The following is a 19,813-nucleotide window of genomic DNA, read 5'->3' as shown; positions in this document are numbered from 1 at the left end:
CTCCTATAACAGCAGCCTGGATGTATTGTCTGGAGCCCCCTATAGCAGCAGTTTGGATGTGTCGAATGGAGCCCCCTATAGCAGCAGTCTGGAGGCCTGGAGCCCCAAATAACAGCAGTCTGGAGGGCTAGAGCCCCATATAACAGCAGTCTGGAGGGCTAGAGCCCCATATAACAGCAGTCTGGAGGGCTAGAGCCCCATATGACAGCAGTCTGGAGGCCTAGAGCCCACCACAGCAGCAGTCTGGATGTGAAGTCTGGAGCCTCCTATAACAGCAATCTGGATGTGTCGGCTGGAGCCTCCTATAATAGCAGTCTGGATGTGTAGTCTGGAGCCTCCAAAACAGCAGTCTGGAGGTGTCGGCTGGAGCCCCCTATAGCAGCAGTTTGGATGTGTCGCATGGAGCCCCCTATAGCAGCAGTCTGGAGGCCTGGAGCCCCAAATAACAGCAGTCTGGAGGGCTAGAGCCCCATATAACAGCAGTCTGGAGGCCTGGAGCCCCATTTAACAGCAGTCTGGAGGGCTAGAGCCGCATATAACAGCAGTCTGGAGGGCTAGAGCCCCGTATAACAGCAGTCTGGAGGCCTGGAGCTCACCACAGCAGCAGTCTGGATGTGAAGTCTGGAGCCCCCTATAGCAGCAGTCTGGATGTACAGTATGCATCCCCCTATACTAACAGCCTGGTGGGGTTATCTGGATTAATGTGGTGAATGAGGGTCCGCCGCCGCACTGTCAGGCACAGCCAAGCTCATATTGACGTCCCGGTCTCGGGCACTGCAGTCAGCAGCTATTGCCTTATTGACCTTTGAAGCTTTTTGGATGGATCAGCATCACATTTATGCAGGTTTTGTATAACTGCAAGGACAAATATGAGGAGTGTAAGGACGGATGTAGTGGTACGAAGTAATCCGGACTGTGGAATATTGCCCTGCCCTTAATATAAAACTTTATATCCCATATCCAAAATGTAGAAATAAACTATAAAACAATAATATTGATGTTACACTTAAAGAAATACTCCAGGCAAAGCTCATACGTTGTGTTATGGCGATGGCAGGACCTGGGTGGTGGGACGTGACATGGTCCATCCTATAAGACTCTACCCAAGGTCTAACTGTGCCTTAGTTTTCCCTGGATAGTTCCTTTATATAGTTATTCCTCCCCAAAAAAACAAGTTATTCCCCTATCTATAAGATAACTTGCTGATTGCTTGGGGTCCAACAGCTGAGACCTCCGACAATCCCATGATCGGGGTTCTAGAACCTTGAGAACGGAGCTCCGCAGCTCGTGTTGAATGCAGAGGTGCTCGCGGTTGGCCTCCACGCCATTCATGGTTTATGGGACTGTGGAGTACAGTCTCAGCTATTTCTAGCAGTCCTGTAGACAATGAATGGAGCAGAATACACACATCCACAACTCCGCTCCAGGAGTGCCGAGGTGTTATAACTTGTTTTTTGGAGAATAACCCTTTAAGTTTGTGACCGGCCAAAGAGGAAATTCGATATTTGTGGGATGTCGCAGTTTTGTGACTCTTTAGACAAGGCTGATGGGATGGAAGAAGCAGAATGGATTGGCTATGAGTCTTGTGATTGGCAAAAAGTACCATAGTTCCTACCATGTAGAGGCAAGTGGGGGGTTCCTGGAAAGTAAGAAGAGCCACAGTTTTATCCAGGGCCCAATTCAGGGTGAACAAAGGAGTTGGAGGACATTCTCACGCAATATATTGATTACCTATCCTATGGGTGTATGATCATTGACGATCCCACCACTTCGACCCCATTGATCTCCAAAACATGGGTCTCCAAAGTTAATGGAGTGGTAGTGCGCATGCTCATCATCGTGCATGCGCACTACTGCACCATTTACCAGAGCACTTTGGGACCCTTGTTTTAGGATTGGTGGATAAGTGATAAATATATTTAGTGGAGACCCCCATAATGGGAGGGATATACGCTGACACAAGAGGGCAGGACGGGGGGTTGAGGGCAGGAGCACGTTAATGCTCTTGGGTAACAGAACGGCTCCTCTCACCTTCATCCTCCGACACATCCAGCATCTCGTCCACAGTTTCTGGGAAGCTCATCCTGTGCCTTTCGTTGGCTAGCTGTGGGAGAGACAAAGTCACCATCTGTCCCTGACACCCGCTCGGTCATTCTGCCACCTTTTTTTCCCTGCCCGACTACATCCTCTCTGTATCTACACAATCTAGAGCTGGAATATGTTGGATATTGCAGCCTTAAAGGGATCACTCAATACTATGAAGAGAAGATATCTCCAGGCACGAAAATCAATGATCCGCTGTAGTGATGACTCCAGCAGTGGCTTCACGCTGTTTTCCATCGTGAAGCCCTGCGTATGATCTGAGCTACCCCCCTATGGCTCATTCAGACGGGGGCTGTGAAGTCTTGTACAGACAGCAGTTCTGTCAGGGAGCAAAATGCTTAAAGAGCTTTTCCAGGATTAGAAACAAGAGTCTAATTTTTTTCTACGCTTTTTTTACGATATGGGTCTAATATTGCACCTTAACCCCATTTTCTTCAGTATCGATGAGCTGTAATACCAGACACGGCCTACTGATAAGGATGGCGCTGTTTCTGAAGCGAAAAAAAAACCAGACCCTGTATTCTGAACCAGAACCGGTTTTAGTAGAATAGGATTACTATCCATTTTAAATGACTTCTAAACCTGTTGCTAAATTGACCATATGTGGGACAGTCGGCCATATACAGGAGATTGTTTTGCTTCTCATCCTCCCTTGCTGTCTTCTGATTGGGAACAATTTTTTTTTTTTTACAGGCCATATCCGCCATCGTAATCAATTTGTTTTTAAATGAATGCTTATGAATCTAAAATTAAAAAAAGATGAAGCTTTCAATAGACTTTCAGTTTCTTTTTACATGTTCTATTTATTTGTCTCCATGGTAGCAGACTACAAACAAACTATGTAGTCAGATTCTACAGTCATTCTCCCTTTCCTTAAGGTTCCTATGTTTTGGTATCTTACTCAATTAAGAAAAAAAATAGCATAAAAGGTAGGAAATGATGTGAGAAAGTAAGACTGTAGGGTATTACATATAATTTATTACATTATATAACTGTAAAGCGCTGCGGAATATGTTAGCGCTATATAAAAATAAAGTATTATTATTATTATTTATTACATAATTATTTCATAGTTAAGATTTAAATGATTATTTATTACTCTATTGTAGGCGATTATATAGCGTTTGGATTTTAGTCTTTTTTTTAACATGAAGATGAATAAATTTGCATTAGAACTGTATGCACAGAAAAGGTAGACTGGAAAAAAATTTGTGGTGTACATAGCCTGATTGAAAATCGTAATGGCATTCATGAATTTCTGGGCATTGTTTGCTTACAAGATCTGATAATTACATACAGGTATAAGGACAGAGAGGGAGAAACTGAGCAATATCTCAGGAGCTCAGCCACATCCTGCCGCATTCAGCCGCACTGCCCTAGCTGCAGCAGGAGCTTCTCCCCTCTGCCCTATCTGCATCAGGATACAGCCCCCATACACAATACAAGCACACAGTTACTTGGCCAATAGTGATCTCTCCCAGCACCCCCATACACAGGATGGATCCAGAGCTCTTGTGTTCTCTAAGGAAAAGCTGCTGCCAAGTGGCCCAGAACAATAGGATCAGCAGACGTCGGGGGAGATGGCCACTACGCGAGGTGGCGAATTAAGGGGCTATGAGCATTATTGCTCCGTGACCTCATTTCTTACACTTCACAACTATCTACCACAATAGAACCAGATCGGTTTGTGCTCCCTCAAGTCCTGGACATTTACCTACCTCCTGTTATATTTCACTACAGTCTCACCATGTTTTACTCCCGACACCTGTAGCTTCTCTGGATCATCTCCCTCCATATTACTCACCTGGGCGAGTGGTCCAACGGTCACCAGACTCAGAACGTCTGTCACAGAGATGTATCCTAGACGCTTTGCAATGGCCAACGGCGTGATCCCATTCTGCAGAGGTGTAGGGCACGGGAGGATGCAACAGGGCAATGAGGAAAAGAATGAGGCGTGAGAGGCCGAGAAGTGGCATCGGATGGGCGATGAGGCAGAATAACGGGAGACACGACAGGTGACAGGAACAGGAAAAACAGAAAAATAAAAAAAACAGGACAAGGTGATAAAGTACAATGATAGCCCAAAACTGACAGATCACGAGAGGTTAGGACAACAACAGAGCCAGAAGACGTTTTCTAAGAGACAGGACGAGACGTAAGGACAGAAGTGGTCAAGGGGCAACTGGCAGCTCTCACCATGCTAGCCTGATTAGGGCAAGCGCCAGACTTCAAGAGAAGGGTGACGATGTCGGTGTGCCCCTGCTGGGCGGCCTGGTGGAGTGGAGCAAACCCCAACTAAAATGGAAAATATACAAATAACATATATTACTTGTTTCTGTGAGAGCTTTGTGGATCATTACCCTCATCATCTACAAAATAACAGTTACGAGCCAGATGAATAAGCAAAATGCCAACCAAGCCCATGAAGGTGTCCGTGAGAAATCCTGGCCTGTAATGTATGATCATTTGTGGTCTGACTGCTGGGACCCCCCATCAGTCACGAGAACAGGGTGTTGTGTCTTACGCATACATGACCACTGCTCTATTCACTGTCTATGGTAGGGATGGACACTATCACTCCCGTAGACCCAAAGAAGTGGATATCCAAGCAGTCAATGAGGGTCCCATGCATGACCACCACTGCAATCAAAAGGAGCGGTGGTCACACACAATCACTAACACTTACAGAAATCCATAGAAGTGCTTGGAGCACGGTCAAACATGTCTACATGACACAAGACATTGAGCAACTCATTCTTAGGCCAGGTTCACAAAAAAGGTCTCCAGACCTAAACTTACAGCCTCATAGACACATATGAGTTCGAGTCGGGTGAACCACCGCCAGACCGGGCATTACAGTCCATACACGGACCATGAAATACGCTCGTGTGAGCCCAGTCTACGCATCTGTGGAGATCACTGTATGCAAAATCCTAGCTGATCACTTGATGTGCGTCAGTATTGCAGTCCCAATGAAGCAGTTTAGGGGTCAAAGGCCCTAAAAATGAGTCCCAGTACCATGCTCACCTTAGTGGTTGCGTTCACATTGGCCTGATGCTGCAGGAGAAACTTTACTATCTTGATATTCCCATAGTGACAGGCGACATGAAGTGGAGTGAAGCCCATCTAAAAGAAAAGACTTGTAAAGTGAATTTCACCATAAGGTGGGTTTCATACATCCGCGTTTCACTGTCCGAGCCTTAGAATTCCTGAACCAAACTCACCGGCCTCATAGGCGTTTATGAAGCTGTTGAGTTCTGATCAGGAGACCTGAGGTCGGACTGAACATTTTGGTCCGTACTCGAACTGTGAACTACGGATGTGAGAAACCAGTTTTACTAGGCAACTAGGATTTGTATTCATAGGGGCACATAAAATGGGGCATTGATTTCATAAAAGATGATCTGAAAAACTTGTGGTGTGTACTAAGATGTTCCGTAGCAGCTGTGGTACAATACTGTATAATAAAAGCTGCCACTTCTGAAAAACCTTTTATAAATGTTGCATGTATGCCACTCAGGATATGAAGGCAATACAAAAGAAACATGAGTTCTTTGGAATCCTGGGGAAATCTTACTCAGGGTGACCATCTATATATACTGTATATAAAAGTGAATGTATGTATGTATGTATGTATGTATGTGTGTGCATCACCATATAACGAAGCATCTTTCATTTCACCAGAGCTTTTAAAAGAAGCTGAGCTGTGATTGGTTGCCATGAGCAACAGTTTTCCTTGCAACCAATCACTAAGAAAAGAAGCTGAGCTGTGATTGGTTACTACGAGCAATAGTTTTCTCACTCTACGACAACACCTCAGCAGACACTGCCATGGTGGGAGAAATCTAGCATTCCCGGGAACATAAGCTCCCAGCCATTGTCTGCCCCCCAGAAAGGAGCAGAGAGCACATGACAGAAATGAATCACCCCCACCCGAGCCCATATACCCATCACACATCTTCCATCCCATAGGCACATCTTCCCTCTTAAAGGGATCATTGGTATAGAAGTCAGGGCAAATCCATCCAGCGCTTTGGTTTTGACCTCAGGCCTCTCTTAAAGGGATCCCCGGTATGGAAGTTAGGATGTGGGATATTAGGGGTTGTAGTCCGGTGGCTCTGGTTGACGGGATGATGTGGGATATTAGGGGTAGTAGCCCGGTGGCTCTGACGGGATGATGTGGAATATTAGGGGTAGTAGTCCGGCAGCTGTGACGTGATGATGTGGGATATTAGTGGTAGTTGTCCGGTCGCTCTGGCTGACGGGATGATGTGGGATATTAGGGGTAGTAGTCCGTTGGCTCTGCCTGATGGGATGATGTGAGATATTAGGGGGAGTAGTCCGGTGGCTCTGGCTGACGGGACGATGTGAGATATTAGGGGTAGTAGTCCGGCGGCTGTGACGGGATGATCTGGGATAATAGCGGTAGTAGTCAGGTGGTTCTGATGGGATGATGTGGTATATTATGGGTAGTAGTCCGGTGGCTCTGATGGGATGATGTGGGATATTAGTGGTAGTAGTCCGGTGGCTCTGATGGGATGATGTGGAATATTAGGGGTAGTAGTCCGGTGGCTGTGACGTGATGATCTGGGATATTAGGGGTAGTTGTCCGGTGGCGCTGGCTGATGGGATGATGTGGGATATTAGTGGTTGTAGTCCGGTGGCTCTGGCTGACGGGATGATGTGGGATATTAGGGGTAGTAGTGTGGTACTAGCAGGAACGCAGGATGCAGTGACGAGATACGAGACGGTCTTGTGTTTTTGGTAGCAACTTTTATAGGTTTATAGGTAACTATCCGCAGGGATAGTCTAAGCAACTGAACAAGATAACAGGAATTGTCTTCGCAGGGACTCAATACAAGCAAACACGGAAATATAAGAACACGACTAAGTCCAGCAAAGCCGGTCACTATAGGGCCGCGGTATGGTCGACTACGGGTCCTTATCTGTAAAGTGTCACTCAACCGGCTCGACGTCCCTCGGCGCCCCGGACGTTGGTTTTTCGGCGTAGTAGCCGCTGGGCCCAGCCGCTGAAGATCTGTCGCAGTCTTCGAGCGTTCCGACGCTCCGGTGAAGCAGGGGCACGACAGGCCCCGGAAGAGTCCTTGGAAAGATGGGCCGTAGCCCCCGGATCAGGGAAAACAGCGGCGATGAGGGGTGGCGGCTGGCAGGCCACCTGCGCAGCCAGTGACTGCAACGAAGGACCCGCAGCGAGCAACGGCCCGGCCGCGGGTAGAAGCGGTGCGACTGCGGGCGGCGGGGGACAGGCCGCAGCTGCGGGCTGACGTGAGGCGGCAACGGCCGCTGGGACCCGCGGGCAGGCCGCAACCGCGGGCTGGGGTGGGGTGGCAGCGGCCGCCGGTGTCCGCGGGCAGGCCACAGCCGCAGGCAGGAGCGAGGCGGCAACGGCCGCGAGTGACCGCGGGCAGGCCGCAGCCGTGGGCTGGAGTGAGGCGGCAGCGGCTGCTGGTGACCGCGGGCAGGCCGCAGCCGCGGGCTGGAGTAAGGCGGCAGCGGCCGCTGGTCGATGCGGGGCAGCGGTTCTCGGACGACCGTCTCGGCGCCGTCCCACTGTTGTCCAGGGGGAGTGTCTCTCCTGTCTCTGGTCTCCCTCCTGGCTCCGGTGAGTCGCTCTGGCTCTCAGTCGCTCCCACGGTCTCCTGCTCCTTCTGTCCCGTTCTGCTGACTCACTGTGACTCTCATTCCCCGCCCCTTTTATACTGGCTCCTCCCCCAGCCCATCTGTCAGTCTTACCAGTCCGTCCCTGAACTCTATCCCCTGGAAACAGTTTCCCCCGGAACCTAGGTGACGGCCCCCTTGGATCCGACCCGGACACTCGGCGGGGACCCTCTCTCCCACACTCCCCCACCATGTATGCTCGCCAGTCCTCGGGCAAGGGTATTAGTAGACTCGAGTTAGTCTTTTGAGACGACAGTTCTTGTCACCATACGAACTGGTCCTGTTCGTAGCGTTCAGGGGGTTTGCCAGCTCTTGACCGCTCGGAGCGTCTAAGTTCGGTTGTGGTGGAGTTTTCTGGGGTGGTGAATGGTGGTAGGTTGGTTGATTCTGGTGGGGTGGTTGGGTCCACTGCGATATCACTACTTGGATGGCCCGCGGACACGGCTGGGGAGTCCTCCTCATCATCCAGGTCCCAGACCGCTGACGGGGGGTCGGGACCTGAGGGGTCGGCTCTGATCGCAGGGGGTCAGTGGATACACAGGGCCGTAGCATGTTACAGTGTACAACACGAGTGACAGGCGCGCCATTTTCTTCAGATTGTATTTCATACACAGGCCCATCGGGGCTTATTCGGCGCAACACTCGGTACGGGTTTTCCTCCCACCGTGGCTCTAACTTGTTTTGGGGGCGCTGATCTAGCACGAGTACCCGATCCCCAGTTTGAAAGTCAATAGGTGGCGGTAGCGCTCTCCCCTGGTGTTCTAGGTCCTGAAGCTTTGTATGGACGATTCGATGGAGGGTTTGTAATCGGTGCCGGTGGCTCCGGACCCAAGAGGATACTCCAGTCCAGGGTTGAGGTTCCTCCGGGTTTAACTCCACTTCTGTAATCCCTTTGCCTTCTCGTCCAAACTGCAGTGAATAGGGGGTATAACCGGTCACCCGGTACACTCAGTTGTTGTAAACCCACACCAGTTCAGGGACATACTCAGGCCAGCGGGCCTTTTGGTCGCTTTCCAGGGTATGCAACATTTGAATTAGTGTCCGATTAAATCGTTCACAGGCTCCGTTCCCCTGCGGGTGATATGGTGTAGTCCGAGACTTATCGATACCATAGAGATGATGCAGTTCTTCCATGACTCTTCCTAGGAAGCACGCTCCCTGATCCGAATGTATTCGTTGCGGGCAGCCATACACTTGGATGAAGTTTTTACAAATCGCATAGGCGGCCGACTCTGCAGTTTGGTCTCGGGTGATGGTGACCACGGCGAATTTGGTGAAATGATCCACCATAACGAGACAATGTTCATACTCCTAGTATGCAGGACCTATGGTAAGATAGTCCACCGTGAGGAGCTCAAGGGGAGCTGATGTTACGATTGTTTGCACCAGGGCTCGTTGTGCGGGTGGTTTAGCAAGCTCGCATGGGCGGCAGGTTTGGCAAGCTTCCTCCACAGCGGCGTGTAAGCGCGAGTGGTAAACTATCTGTTGTAACCATTGCAAAGTCTTTTGAGCACCGAAGTGAGCCCCTTTTTCGTGGGCTTCATGCGCCAGTTTGCCTAGGTGGGCTCCGGGCACGACCATCTGCCACGCTGTAGCAGACGTCGTCCGGGACACGGTCTTCCGATATAACAGCCCCTTTCTGATGACTAGTTTTTCCCATTGGCGCAACATCAGCAACATATCCTGGGTCAAAGTCTGTCCCTGCGAACTAGTGGGCAATTTACCGGTGCAGGAGTCCAATTTCTCCATCTTCCTGCTGCTGTTGGATCCACCTTTCGCGTGGGGCGCTCCCTGCACGGCAGCGGTAAGCGCGGCGGTGGTGAGGGCGAACGGCGTCTCTTCTCCTTCCAATTCGTCGTCTTGATTTTTCCCTGGGGTGGTGTGTCGAATCCTGGAGAGGGCGTCAGCGTGCACGTTTTCAGCCCCTCTCTTATAGATGATCTTATAGTTGAACTTAGCCGTCCGAGCCACCCACCGCTGCTCCAGAGCCCCCAGCTTGGCATTCTCCAAATGGGCTAGCGGGTTGTTGTCCGTCCGCACCACTACCTCAGAGTCCGCCAGGTACTCTGCGAACCGCTCCGTCATTGCCCACACTACCGCGAGGAGCTCGAGCTTAAAGGAGCTATAATTGTCAGGGTTGCGTTCGGAGTCATGCAGCGACCAGCTACCATAGGCGATCACTTTTTCCCGGCCGTCCTGAACCTGTGACAACACAGCCCCTAATCCCTGGAGGCTCCCGTCGGTATACAGTATGAACGGTTGCGAGAAATCCGCATACGCCAACACCGGGGCTTCCCGAGAGTGCAGCCTTAAGATCTTGAAACGCGTCCTCTTGCGGTTGCTGCCACTGGATCTTTTGCCCATTCGCCCCGGCAGGAGCCCCCTTTAGCAGGTCCTGCAGGGATCGGGCTCGGCATGCAAAATTCTTCACGAACCGACGGTAGTAGCCGGCCAACCCCAGGAAGGCTTGCACGTCTTTCACCGTCTCAGGGGTAGGCCACCCCTGGATGGCGGCAACCTTTTCCAGGGACGGTCTAACACCCTCTGCCGAGACGACAATCCCCAGATATTGGATCTGAGTGCGAATCAGGTGGCATTTCTGGGGCTTTACCTTCAACCCGTACTTCTGCAGCTGGCGGAGCACCTGCCCCAACCGCCGTAGGTGGTCCTCGAATGTGGCGGAATAGATGATGATATCATCCAGGTATGTCAGCATGGCTTCAAAGTTGATATCTCCTAGACACCGCTCCATCAACCGTTGGAAGGTTCCTGGGGCGTTGGCCAGCCCGAACGGCATACGATTGACCTCAAACAGCCCCATGGGAAGAATAAATGCCATCTTGGCTCTGTCTTCTGACATCGGCACCTGCCAGTACCCACTGGTCAGGTCTAGAGTTGAGAAGTATGTTGCATTTCCTAAGGCGGACAGAGACTCTTCTATGTGGGGCAGTGGATATGAATCCTTGATGGTGCAGGCATTCAACTTACGATAGTCCACACAAAAACGCAGGGTGCCGTCTTCCTTGCGTACCAACACAATGGGAACCGCCCAGGGGCTCTGGCTTTCTCGTATGACCCCCTTTCGGAGCACTTGGGCCAGTAGGGTTTTCACCTCTTGGTATAGCTGTGGAGGGATTTGCCGATATCGTTCCCGGATGGGGGCCGCCCCTGCCATAGGGATTCCATGCATGATGGCCATGGTGCATCCAAAGTCATCCTCGTGGCTAGCGAAGACACTGTAATATGGTCTGAGAAGTGTCTCTACCTGGAGAAGTTGGGCTGGCGTTAGGCCGGAGAGCTCGGCCCGCATTCTCTCCAGGATGGTTCGACCTTTCTCCTGGGTCGAGGACTCGGCAGTCTGCAGGGTCCGTATAGTTACTGCCCAAGGATCCTCGGGCTGCACCTTCAACTGGACTGTGGGGGCTGGCAGCACCTCCTCCAAAGGCCTTACTAGTTTGGCCATTTCGGCTCAGGGCTTCAGGACGATATCTTGGTCTTCCAGGTTGACGCAACGCACCAGGACGGTCCCTTCCCGCACCGTAGCCAGGAAGCGAGCTACCAGTATGCCAGGGTGGCGCACCGAGTAGCATGGCTCCACCTGCATCTCCACGCCCTCCAATGACATTGGGGAGCGGATCGGCAGGGCCACCACCGTCTGCCTTGGGGGAAGCACGAGCAGGGGAGCCGCCGGCGCGATGACTTTGCCCAGCGCCTCGCCCTCCTGGCAATCCTGGAGCACTCGCGCCTCCCGCACCAACTGCTGGAAGACCTGCCCTTGGGCCGTGCGGGAACCCCACTGGCTCAGGGTCTCCTGCGTGGGGTCGTTGAGGAGTATATTGCCGAACTCCCGTAATATGTTCATACCCAAGATAACTGGATGGGGGTCGTTAGTTTCTCCTTGGGTCAGGACCACTCCCCGGCGGCCGAGGGGTTTACCACACAGCGTTATTTGGAACCGGCAGTTGGTTTGCGGCTACCAGCTTTATCATGGGCACCCACTGGGGCCTTGCTGCCTCCGGGAAATGCTGCCAAAAGTAGGTTGCAGGCATGGTCGTTACTTGCGACCCCGTGTCTACTAGGCACCGTACAGCGCGGCCCTCGACTTCTGCCCGTACTACTGGGCACTTGGCAACCAGATCTTCGGGACTTCCACCACCCCTTATTGTGGCTTCCGGCTTCGAGCGGCATCCCCCTTGCTTGGAGCCCTCTAGTTTAATGTCCGTCGGGGTGGGTATCTCCCACGCCGCGGGCACTCTCGTGCGAAGTGGCCCGGTTCTCCGCACTCATAACACCGGAACTGTGAGGCCCGGCCGCCCCGGGAATTGAAGCCAGGCCGCCCAGGCGTGGGCTCAGTTCTCTTCTTGACTTTGGCCAGCTCGCCTCGGATACTCTTCAGCTCCTATCTCACTTCCTCAATCCACTGGGGCTCTCCGGCAGCTTTCACGGATGCCTCCATGCCTCGGGCCTTCCCCACGGGGAGCGTCATCCCCTGCACCTGCTCTCGTAGCCGGGCCTGACTCCCCACCTCAGAGAAAGCTATACGTGGGTTCACTCGGATCTGCCTCCGCAATGCCTGTTTTATTAACGGGTCCTGGAGTCCAGTCACTAACAGGTCACGTAGGGTAATGTCGATAGGTCCTACCCCTACTCCGTCCTTCCGCTCGATGGCTGTGTATAACTCCTGGAGGACATTCATATAATGGGTGATGGTCTCCCCCTCTACCTGCATTCGACTGAACAACCAGGTCCTGAACTCTCCCACGTTTGTTGGATCCCCATGAGTTTCTTCCAGAATCCGCAAGACCCTAGCAAAGGTGTTGCGGTGTCCCGGGGGCCTCAACATTACCGAATTCCGGGCTTCCCCATCTAACGCCATGAGAGCTACCTCCACTTCTAAATCAGGGGTCATTGGATGCATGCGGAAGAGCCCCCGCATGCGCTCTGTCCAGCTCCACAACAGGGTATTGGAGCCGGAAAACCATGGCAGGTTGCTTAGCATAGCCCCCAAAGAAATGCTGGACCGGGGGCCCCCATTATCGGCAGCACCTGCGGCCCCACTTTGGTCGGGAGTACCGCTGTCTGCGTTCGGAGACTGCATCCTGCCGACTATGCCAAATGTGGTACTAGCAGGTACGCAGGATGCAGTGACGAGACGCGAGACTGTCTTGTGCTTTTGGTAACAACTTTTATAGGTTTATAGGTAACTATCCGCAGGGATAGTCTAAGCAACCGAACAAGATAACAGGAATTGTCCTCGCAAGGACGCCATACAAGCGAACACAGAAATATAAGAACACGACTAAGTCCGGCAAAGCTGGTCACAATAGGGCCGCGGTATGGCCGACTATGGGTCCTTATCTGTATAGTGTCACTCAACCGGCTTGATGTCCCTCGGCGTCCCGGACGTTAGTTCTTCGGCTTAGTAGCCGCTGGGCCCAGCCGCTGAAGATCTGTTGCAGTCTTCGAGTGTTCCGACGCTCCTTTGAAGCAGGGGCACGACGGGCCCTGGAAGAGTCCTTGGACAGATAGGCCGCAGCGCCCGGATCGGGGCAAACAGCGGCGATGAGGGGTGGCAGCTGGCAGGCCACCTGCGCAGCCAGCGACTGCAACGGAGGACCAGTGGCGAGCAATGGCCCGGCCCTTGCTGCGGACTGGAGCGGGGGGGTGGCCGCCGACGGCACTGAACTAGCCGCGGCCACGGGTAGAAGTGGGGCGGCTGCGGGCTGGGGTGGGGCGGCACGGCCGCTGGTGTCCACGGGCAGGCTGCAACCGCGGGCAGGAGCGAGGTGGCAATGGCCGCGAGTGTCAGCGGGCAGGCCGCAGCTGCGGGCTGGAGGGAGGCGGCAGCGGCTGCTGGTGACCGCGGGCAGGCCGCAGCCACGGGCTGGAGTAAGGCGGCAGCGGCCACTGGTCGATGCAGAGCAGCGGTTCTCGGATGGTAATCTCGGCGCCGTCCCACTGTTGTCCAGGGGGAGTGTCTCTCCTGTCTCTGGCCTCCTTCCTCGCTCCGGTGAGTCGCTCTGGCTCTCAGTCGCTACCACGGTCTCCTGCTCCTTCTGTCCCGTTCTGCTGACTCACTGTGACTCTCATTCCCCGCCCCTTTTATACCGGCTCCTCCCCCAGCCCATCTGTCAGTCTTACCAGTCCGTCCCTGAACTCTATCCCCCGGAAACAGTTTCCCCCGGAATCTAGGTGACGGCGCCCTTGGTTCCGACCCGGACACTCGGGTGACCCTCTCTCCCACAGTAGTCCGGTGGCTCTGGCTGACGGGATGATGTTGGATATTAGGGGGAGTAGTCCGGTGGCTCTGGCTGACGGGACGATGTGAGATATTAGGGGTAGTAGTCCGGCGGCTGTGACGGGATGATCTGGGATATTAGCGGTAGTAGTCTGGTGGTTCTGATGGGATGATGTGGGATATTAGGGGTAGAAGTTCGGTGGCTGTGACGGGATGATGTGGGATATTAGGGGTAGAAGTTCGGTGGCTCTGATGGGATGATGTGGGATATTAGTGGTAGTAGTCCGGTGGCACTGGCTGACTGGATGACGTGGGATATTAGGAGTAGTAGTCCGGTGGCTCTGGCTGACGGGACGATGTGGGATATTATAGTGAGTGTGGCTATGCGGAGTGGGCGGGGCTCTACACTCAGTGTGTATATATATATATATATATATATATATATCTTTTTTTAGCTCATGTTTTTAAGTCTCTCACATATGTTTATAATTACCCTGATGGGAGTGGGATGTATATAAGGTTCCATGTTTGGAAAGCAGATTAGATTCTGGACCGTGAAGAAGGCGGGTTTTACCGCTGAAACGCGTAGTCCTATCTGCACTACTTTCCTGCGTTATTGCTGTTTTGAACTGCTTGGACCATTGCATTTTAATGGATTTATGAATAAAAAGAAAGTAAAATTTTTTAACAGCATCCTGGATTGCTCACGTTATTGCTGGATCTTGCTTTGCCGTTGTTCATATATATATATATAGATATAGATATAATCATTATAATTTGTTATAACTAATCGTAGTTAGTTACTATGCCTGGGCAACGCCGGGCCCTTCAGCTAGTTAATTATAATTCTTATCAGTAGAGGGGAGGTAATGGTTTACAGGCACACAGCTATGACACAGTGCTGAGCCAGACTTGATCACAGTGGGTTTATCCAAGCTTCTTTTCATCACACAGAATCACTTCTCTTCATTCAATGTTCCATCAGCATATATGAAAGTCTCTTCACAGATAACTTCTCTTCACACACAGTGCTTTAACATAAGCCGAACTGTAACTTGCTCATGCAGTGAGGTGGGGTGATGGGGATGAGTCCGGTCCTGTAGCTCTCTCACTTCTATTTTGAGGTAATAATGATGCTCCTGGCTGTCCTGACTGCTTCTATGATTACAGAAATCACTTCCCAGGAAGAACTGGTCTATACAGCTTGTCTGATTTCAGTCTGACAGGAGACTCTCTAGCACACACCTTACTCTTGGATGTCCAGGACACAATAACAACTTTCCCAGTATCCCCTGGAGCTGAGCTAACCACTCTTTGTCTGCTATAACCATTTTTAACCCCCACAGTTGCTGGATGATTCTAAATCAACAGTGCAGAATCTATCTGTCACAAAAAGAAAATGGGGGAGCACTATATGTTAGTTGGTGATTGATTGTGTGATTAGGAACCATACACCATGTAGAAGTCAATGTTTGACTGTAGACTTACCCGTGTCTCGGCGCTCACTGCAGCATCGTGGGACACCAGGATTTCTGCTACATTAAGGTGGCCCTCCTGACAGGCCAAGTGGAGCGGGGTGAGGGAGCTCTGTGGACACCAAGAAACATCACAGATTATCTGCAGAAACACTACATGACGTCAGATACACATGCGGTCAGCACTGCTCAGGTTCCCAAAGGTTTAATACATTGATGGGAAGACTTTACTTTGTGGAACTAGAAAGTTGACCATTTTGAGGCCAAATTGTCATTAAAATTTGCCAATTTTTTCTTGGCCGTATCTACTTTTGAAAAATGGATAGAAAAATGGGCAAGAAAAAAGCAGAAGTTGGAGCGACAAAGGTGTCATTAATTGTGAATAAGAGTGCATCTAGATTTCTATTTCTATGATTTGGCAAAATTAGAGCATGCTTACAGCTGAAAACAGCTGATCGTGGCCCATACTAAAGGCCCACGCGCATGACCGTGTTTTTGGACCAATGTTATGCTATGTCCATTCTTTTTCCTTGCAAAAAAGAAAAACGCAGCATGCCCTAGTTTGATCTGACAATAAAATCGCACTCCGCTATGCAAGTCAATGAGTTCGTAGTCTATGGTGCCATGCATGGGTCCGATTTTTTTCCTCGAACAGAGTCGGTCTGGGAAAGAAAAATGGCAGCATGTCCGAGTTTGACCTGATAATCAAATCGCACTCAGCCATGCAAGTCAATGAGTGCGTGGAAGCCATCGGACTGCACTCGGACGACATCTAAGTGTAGTCCGATTTTCACGGACTGGCAAAATGGAAACATTTTTTTTTCTCCATCTTCTCATCGGAGAAAATTGGATCCCACTCTGGTCAAACTCTGATCAGCATACTTGATTCGATTTTCTCGGATGACAAAAAAAAAGCTCGTCTGCACCCAGCCTAAGGACAGGTCATCAATCCCGGAAAGCTCCTTTTCTCCCCCTTATGTGTTCAAAGTTTTCAGTATGTGATGATCTTTGCTAAGACTCTCAGTGATCAAAGACACAAAGGAACAGAAGAGGAGAGCGGCTCTTTTTTGAGACCAGACTCTTTAGAAAGTCTATCAGTCTGTTTTTAATCTCGGTCCATTCAAAGATCTATCCTTGGTAATAGCACTCTGATCTCCCCCCTAAAAACTTTTCACATATACAGAGGATGTCATAGATCAGCTAAGCTGTATATAAAGTATATATGTAACGTGTGACGCCAGCTTTAGGGTAATGTAGATAAAAAAAAAATCTATTAGATGGTCCTTACCTTATTGCCCAGGTGCACATTTCCCTGCTTGCTTAGCAGCAATGTCACCATATCTACGTGACCTTCCTGTGCGGCGAGGTGGAGGGGAGTGACGCCTTGCAGAGACTGCGCATTGCAAGTGGCACCAAACTGCAGCAAAGCTCGGGCTGTGTCGACAGATCGCTGCTTTACTGCCATGTGTAGGGGAGTGTATCCGTTCTGCAACACAATATGGTCATCTATAAATGCCATATAGTACAACACCAATTCCCCCCCAAAAAAAAGATGGGACACCGTGCAAACTGTAAAGAAAACAAGAAAGCAATGACATTAAAAATCTTGTATAGCCGTATTTTATCCACAGCAGAACATAGAACAGATCAGAAGGTGAACGTTAGACAATTTTCCATTTCTTTTGAAAAAAAAAAAATCAACTAATTTAGAAACACATCTCAAAAAAGTTGTGATAGCAGGCTGAAAAAGTAAGTGTTACTATTAAAAAAAACAGTTGGAGGGTCAATTTTCAAGTAACTCTCATGATTTTATATTGAAGACGCATGTTAGAGAGGCAGAGTCTCTCCGAAGCAAAGATGGTCAGAGGTCACCAATTTGTGACCTGCGTGTACAAAATGGGGATCAAATTCCGAAAAATATTTCTTAATGTAAAAAATTACAAAGACTTTGAATAACCTCCATCTACAACCCCTGGCAAAAATTATGTAATCACCGGCCTTGGAGGATGTTCATTCAGTTGTTTAATTTTAGAAAGAAAGCAGATCACAGACATGGCACAAAACTAAAGTCATTTCAAATGGCAACTTTCTGGCTTTAAGAAACACTAAAAGAAATCAAGAACAAAAATGTGGTAGTCAGTAATGGTTACTTTTTAGACCAAGCAGAGGGGAAAATTATGGAATCACTCAATTCTGTGGGAAAAAAATATGGAACCACCCTGTAAATTTTCATTCCCAAAACTAACACCTGCAAAACATTAGATCTGCTCGTTAGTCTGCATCTAAAAAGGAGTGAGCACACCTTGGAGAGCTGTTGCACCAAGTGGACTGACATGAATCATGGCTCCAACACAAGAGATGTCAATTGAAACAAAGGAGAGGATTATCAAACTCTTAAAAGAGGGTAAATTATCACGCAATGTTGCAAAAGATGTTGGTTGTTCACAGTCAGCTGTGTCTAAAATCTGGACCAAATACAAACAACATGGGAAGATTGTTAAAGGAAAACATACTGGTAGACTAAGGAAGATATCAAAGCGACAAGACCGGAAACTTAAAGCAATATGTCTCCAAAACAGGAAATGCACAGCAAAACAAATGAGGAACGAATGGGAGGAAACTGGAGTCAACGTCTGTGACCGAACTGTAAGAAACCGCCTAAAGGAAATGGGATTTACATACAAAAAAGCTAAACGAAAACCATCATTAACACCTAAACAGAAAAAAAACAAGGTTACAATGGGCTAAGGAAAAGCAATCGTGGACTGTGGATGACTAGATGAAAGTCATATTCAGCGATGAATCGCAAATCTGCATTGGGCAAGGTGATGATGCTGGAACTTTTGTTTGGTGCCATTCCAATGAGATTTATAAAGATGACTGCCTGAAGAGAACATGCAAATTTCCACAGTCATTGATGATATGGGGCTGCATGTCAGGTAAAGGCACTGGAGAGATGGCTGTCATTACATCTTCAATAAATGCTCAAGTTTATGCTGATATTTTGGACACTTTTCTTTTCCCATCAATTGAAAGGATGTTTGGGGATGATGAAATCATTTTTCAAGATGATAATGCATCCTGCCATAGAGCAAAAAGTAAAAACATTCCTTGAAAAAAGACACATAAGGTCAATGTCATGGCCTTCAAATAGTCCGGATCTCAATCCAATTGAAAATCTTTGCTGGAAGTTGAAGAAAATGGTCCATGACAAGGCTCCAACCTGCAAAGCTGATCTGGCAACAGCAATCAGAGAAAGTTGGAGCCAGATTGATGATGAGTGCTGTTTGACACTCATTAAGTCCATGCCTCAGAGACTGCAAGCTGTTATAAAAGTCAGAGGTGGTGCAACAAAATACTAGTGATGTGTTGGAGGTTTTTTTGTTGGTTTGTTTTTCATGATTTCATAATTTTTCCCCTCGGAATTGAGTGACTCCATAATTTTTCCCTTCTCCTTTGTCTAAAAAAGTAACCATTACTGACTACCACATTTTTTGTTCTTGATTTCTTTTAGTGTGTCTTATAGCCAGAAAGTTGCCATTTGAATTGACTTTAGTTTTGTGCCATGTCTGTGATCTGCTTTTTTCTACAAAATCAAATATCTGAATGAACATCCTCCAAGGCCGGTGAGTCCATAATTTTTGCAAGGGGTTGTACATTATATAATGTCATCAAAAGGTTCCAAGATTCTGGAGAAATCCATGTGCACAAGGAACTAGACTGACAGACAATTCTGGATGCTCATGATCTCCGGACACTCAGGCAGTACTGCATTAAATACAGGCAATATTCAGTCTTGCAAATCACTGTCTGGGCTCAGGAATACTTCCAGAAATCATTGTCTGTGAACACAGTTCGCCGCACACTCCACAAGTGCAAGTTAAATCTTTATCATGCAAAAAGGAAGCCAAATAGCAACATGATCCAGAAACGCTGCCCTCTTCTCTGGGCCAAAGATCAATTATAATGGAATAAGGCAAAATGGAAAACAGTTCTATGGTCGGATTAATCAAAGTGTGAAATATTTTATGGAAACCTCAGTGGCCGCATCCTGCAGACTCAGAGGTGAAGGACCACCCAGGTTGTTATCAGCGCAGAGTTCTAGCATCTCTGATGGTATCGGGGCGGCATTATGATGGCGCATTATGAAATGAAAAATCTGGTACAGAAGACCCCGAACTGCGGAGCGACGAGAATCCCACATAAGACAAGAATAGGACAACATTCCTCTCCGAAAACTCCTACAATTCTCTCCTCACTTCCCAGACGGTTTACAGACTGGTGTAAAAGAAGTGGGGGATTCTCCACAATGGCAGAG

The 19,813-nt window shown here is 49.4% G+C and overlaps 1 protein-coding gene across 7 annotated transcripts in view; it reads right to left on the bottom strand.

Moving 5' to 3' along the window:
• ANK1 (ankyrin 1) overlaps positions 1 to 19,813 on the bottom strand; it is a 321,679-nt gene that overhangs the window by 85,976 nt on the left and 215,890 nt on the right. For 5 of the 7 annotated variants that reach the window (XM_073588873.1, XM_073588874.1, XM_073588876.1 and 2 more), the window contains exons 18-24: positions 16,784 to 16,981; positions 15,509 to 15,607; positions 5,131 to 5,229; positions 4,300 to 4,398; positions 3,908 to 4,000; positions 2,032 to 2,104; positions 1,616 to 1,639 (exon numbers count right to left, since the gene is read on the bottom strand). In XM_073588873.1, coding sequence (XP_073444974.1) covers positions 1,616 to 1,639; positions 2,032 to 2,104; positions 3,908 to 4,000; positions 4,300 to 4,398; positions 5,131 to 5,229; positions 15,509 to 15,607; positions 16,784 to 16,981 — 685 coding nt within the window. The remainder of the gene's footprint in view (positions 1 to 1,615; positions 1,640 to 2,031; positions 2,105 to 3,907; positions 4,001 to 4,299; positions 4,399 to 5,130; positions 5,230 to 15,508; positions 15,608 to 16,783; positions 16,982 to 19,813) is intronic. The other 2 variants (XM_073588875.1, XM_073588880.1) reach the window with 1 other exon arrangement.

The sequence above is a fragment of the Dendrobates tinctorius genome, unplaced genomic scaffold, assembly GCF_039654945.1.
Source record: "Dendrobates tinctorius isolate UK_male_01 unplaced genomic scaffold, ASM3965494v1 ptg000104l, whole genome shotgun sequence".
Lineage (NCBI taxonomy): Eukaryota > Metazoa > Chordata > Amphibia > Anura > Dendrobatidae > Dendrobates > Dendrobates tinctorius.
The sequence above is the reverse complement of the archived record's forward strand: the minus strand, read 5'-3'. Positions and strand labels throughout refer to the sequence as shown.